The sequence below is a fragment of the Semicossyphus pulcher genome, unplaced genomic scaffold, assembly GCF_022749685.1.
Source record: "Semicossyphus pulcher isolate SPU_LCO1_2020_fin unplaced genomic scaffold, fSemPul1.0.p SCAF_11, whole genome shotgun sequence".
Lineage (NCBI taxonomy): Eukaryota > Metazoa > Chordata > Actinopteri > Labriformes > Labridae > Semicossyphus > Semicossyphus pulcher.
Genome location: NW_027211615.1, coordinates 8,252,098 through 8,255,940, shown reverse-complemented (window position 1 = coordinate 8,255,940; position 3,843 = coordinate 8,252,098). Strand labels below are relative to the sequence as shown.

Sequence of the window (3,843 nt, the reverse complement as noted above, 5' to 3'; positions counted from 1 at the left end):
CCTTCTCCTTCTCCTCCCCCTTTCTCTCTGCTCTCTCCTCTTTATTTCTCCCTCTTCTAGGCAGTGGAGAGGCCGGCACGTGGCAGGAGGAGGAGGGGGGGAAGGATGGATCTTCAGTTCGGTGTAAGAGCCTCCCCCCAGGGAAGCCGGCGTCGGACGCAAGGCCTCATGGGCCGTTGACCTGCTGTCTCTGTGATTTATGGCGGCTGGGGGCCTCTGGCCACTGCAGACTCCTCTCCTCGGCTTCACGTCACACACACACCGCAGGACTGCAAGGAGCCACACACACTGCACCACCGTCTACAGGAGGATCAGAAGAGGAATTCCTCGCACATGCTGAGCTGCAGCACACCCGCTGATTCCTACACCATCTCGTATTAAAATAAATACCCTAATGAACCTTTCTACGCTGCAGCACCGTGCCCCGCAATCCCATTCCATGTTCGTTAGGCCAAACCGAGTATTCTCCATTTGACTGTGTGTGGATTACTATCAGTCATGGTGTGTCAGCTGTAGAGCCCTCAGTGTAGCTGCTGCTCATGAGCAGAGGCGGATCAATGGAAGTGCGCTGAGTAACGAGGTGATGTTCCTGTTTCCACGTGGTCTGAGAGCAATCAGCAGCCAGCATATCTCCGCTGACTCCACACACTACTCTGCTTCTACATTGAAATAACCACCTTCCTCTGTGGACTATTAGTACCGTGACTTATAGTATTATTTTAATATCCGACAAACTTGCTGGACGTTTGCTTCTAAAATCTTTTTTTTCCTTCAACTGGAAAGGTTTGGCGTGGACACGGTGCCGTTATCACTCCTTGGACTAGTTTAAATTCGAGAGCTGGGGACTGAGAGTGAGAGCCAGCAGGTGCCCTCACCATGGTTCTGCCGCCCCCGGACAAACGCCACGTGTGCCTAACCACCATCGTCATTATGACCAGCATGGCCTTCATGGACGCCTACCTGGTGGAGCAGAACCAGGGTCCCAGGAAGATTGGGGTATGTATAATAGTGCTGGTAGGGGATGTTTGCTTCCTCATAGTGCTGCGATACGTTGCAGTTTGGGTCGGAGCCGAGGTACGCACAGCCCGAAGAGGATACGCCATGATCCTCTGGTTTCTGTACATCTTTGTCCTGGAGATCAAGCTCTACTTTGTCTTCCAGAATTGCAAGGCAGACAGGAAGAGTTTGGAGACGGTAGCCCGGAAGGCTTTGACGTTATTATTATCTGTATGCGTCCCAGGCTTATACTTGGTTCTAGTGGCTCTGGATAGTATGGAATATGTGAGAACTTTCCGGAAGAAGGAGGACATGAGGAGTCGTCTGTTCTGGGTGGCACTGGACCTGCTGGACCTCCTAGATATCCAAGCCAACCTGTGGGAGCCCCAGCGGACAGGCCTGCCCATCTGGGCCGAGGGTCTGATGTTCTTCTACTGCTACATCCTGCTGCTCATCCTGCCCTGCGTGTCGCTCAGTGAGATCAGCATGCAGGGCGAGCACATGTCACCCCAGAAGATGATGCTGTACCCGGTTCTGAGCCTGGTCACCATAAACGTGGTCACTATCCTTATACGAGGTGTCAACATGGTGCTGTTTCAGGACAGCCGTGTTTCCACCATCTTTGTTGGGAAGAACGTGGTGGCCATCGCTACCAAGGCATCCACCTTCCTGGAGTACCGCAGACAGGTGAAGGAGTTCCCCCACCCGCAGAACGCCATGGCGCTCGAGCTGCAGCAGAACTCTGTCAGCCACACACAGCCGCTGCCAAATGCCACCAGTTTGCCACATGAACCTTCGCCGGCGCAGGACGTCATTGACACATGACCGCCAGCGCTGGACTGAACACCATTAGAAACCCTGACTGCTTTTTATGACAGCTCCAGGAGTGGAGGTAGATAGAGAAATCAGCTGCATGACAGGATGATATTCAGCTCTTGTCATGCCCACATGAACTGCTGTGAAACCATAAAAGAGATTTTCAGCATCACCTGCCTGTCAGAACACACTGTAAACCTACACTTGACTTGAGTGCAGCGTGCAGACTTTAGAAATCAAGTCAAAGGTTTTTATTGTGCTATTGTGTTTTTAATTGTTTCCAATGTTTTAAAAGTTCAAAATTTTATTAAGAGACAATCTCTGCACTGCGCAGACAGCTGACATTATGTTGTGTAAAATGGACAGTTGGTTCCCCCTTGGTGAGTATCTTGTAATTTTTTTTAAAGGTCACATTTTCAACAGTGCATCAGTGGCATTTCCTTTGAATTCCAGCACCAAAGGACAGAGCACTCAGCGTGAAGCACTGATGGAGAGGAGGAGCACAGAGTGACAAGGGTCAGTCATGGGGGGCTAACTGTGCAGTGCCAGAGCGCGGGTGGTGTCAGAAGAATGCTTATCTGTCTGTGTTTGGGTTGTGCTGAGAAATGAGCTCTGTGGAAGCTGCTGCCTCGGTCAGTGTGGCGCTTTACGACCAAAGGTCTGATTAAAGCACCAGAGCTCAGCACTATACCATCTACTGCAGGCATCCAAGCGTGTGTTTACCGTGTGCGTGTGTGTTTGTGTGTGTGTGTGTGATGTGCACTCACACTAGTCTATAGAGTATGTATGCCTGCAAGCGTAGGCGTTCACCACAGGAGGTTCAGGCTATTTCACATTGTTTTGGAGCAGATGTGAGTGGTTGATGTGTGTAATGACTTGCAAATGAGAAAAAATATGTGGAGAAAAAAATATATATATGATGGCGGTGAGATACTTTGTTTCCTGTACTGTACATTCCTCTAAAACTAGCTGAAGCCTTGAAGTCAGAGAATGCAGAGATCAGAGTCCAGCGAGCGCCTCACTGAAGAATTGACAAAAAATAACAAAAACATACATACAGAAAATACTTTTTCTGATATTATTCAGTTTATTATTATTATTATCATTATTATAATTATATGTATATTCTTTACTTGTTGGAGGCAAATGATGTTTTAATAAAAGTCTATATAAAAGAACAATGAGAGCATGGTTTCTTTCTCTTAATGCTCATTCTGATTGAGTCAATATTATTTTTAGCTAAGTTAAGGAGCATCTGGTGCTCTGGTTGTAAAAGAAAGCAGCCGCTACACAACAGCAACATACTGCAAAGTCTTTTCTTTGATGTTTTGCATCAAGGACATAAATATTTAGGCGGAGCAGCCGCCTTCTGGACTCCAGCATTAGTTTTCTTCCCCTCAGGCTACTACGTTTGGGGAAAGCAAGTGATGAATTTCTGCTTTAAATGTGATGAAAATGTATGAACCCTTTCTGCACTGGTTTCTTTTATCACCAACTTGTTTTTTGTTCTAATCTCCTCTTGCACTGATCCGTTATCAGTTATAAACTACAGATACAGCTGCTGCCTTTCTGTCTTCATAGACAATTTTTTAAACTGACTCAAAGTGTTGTGCCGAGGTCAGCCACTTGGGTGAAGTCACTTTAGTGTGGTCAGGTTAGCAGAGGTTAACTGCTGATCTCAGCTCACAGAGACGCTCAGACCCTGAATGGCCCCTCTCCATTATCGATAGCCGTCAGCTGCAGAGTGACAAAGAGGCTGAAGGATTACCGGCGCAGCGACGATTCTTTTTTGCTTTACATAAGCACGTTAAAAAGATCTTTGTGATCATTCATGGTTCCCAAAATAGCGCCAAGCAGATCTTTTCTTTTTAAACATTGAAGCTACATAAAACTGAAAGGACTACAAATACCAGAACAAACTACTCCTATTCTGAATTACATAAAAGACACATATGAGTTGATTTAATCTTAAAGCAGTTATTGATTAAAGTTGTACTAATTTTCTGGTGTAAAAATGCAGAAAGAGGAAGG

The 3,843-nt window shown here is 46.7% G+C and overlaps 1 protein-coding gene across 1 annotated transcript; it reads left to right on the top strand.

The window, feature by feature from the left end:
- The first annotated feature begins 876 nt into the window (after positions 1 to 876).
- Positions 877 to 2,949, top strand: tmem121ab (transmembrane protein 121Ab). The gene has a single exon (XM_069657378.1). The coding sequence runs from the start codon at positions 877 to 879 to the stop codon at positions 1,819 to 1,821; it is 945 nt and encodes a 314-aa protein (XP_069513479.1). The 3' UTR covers positions 1,822 to 2,949.
- Positions 2,950 to 3,843: the final 894 nt, after the last annotated feature.

Coding starts and splice junctions, on each gene's coding strand:
- tmem121ab (XM_069657378.1), top strand. CDS start 877: ATGGTTCTGCCGCCCCCGGACAAACGCCACGTGTGCCTAACCACCATC.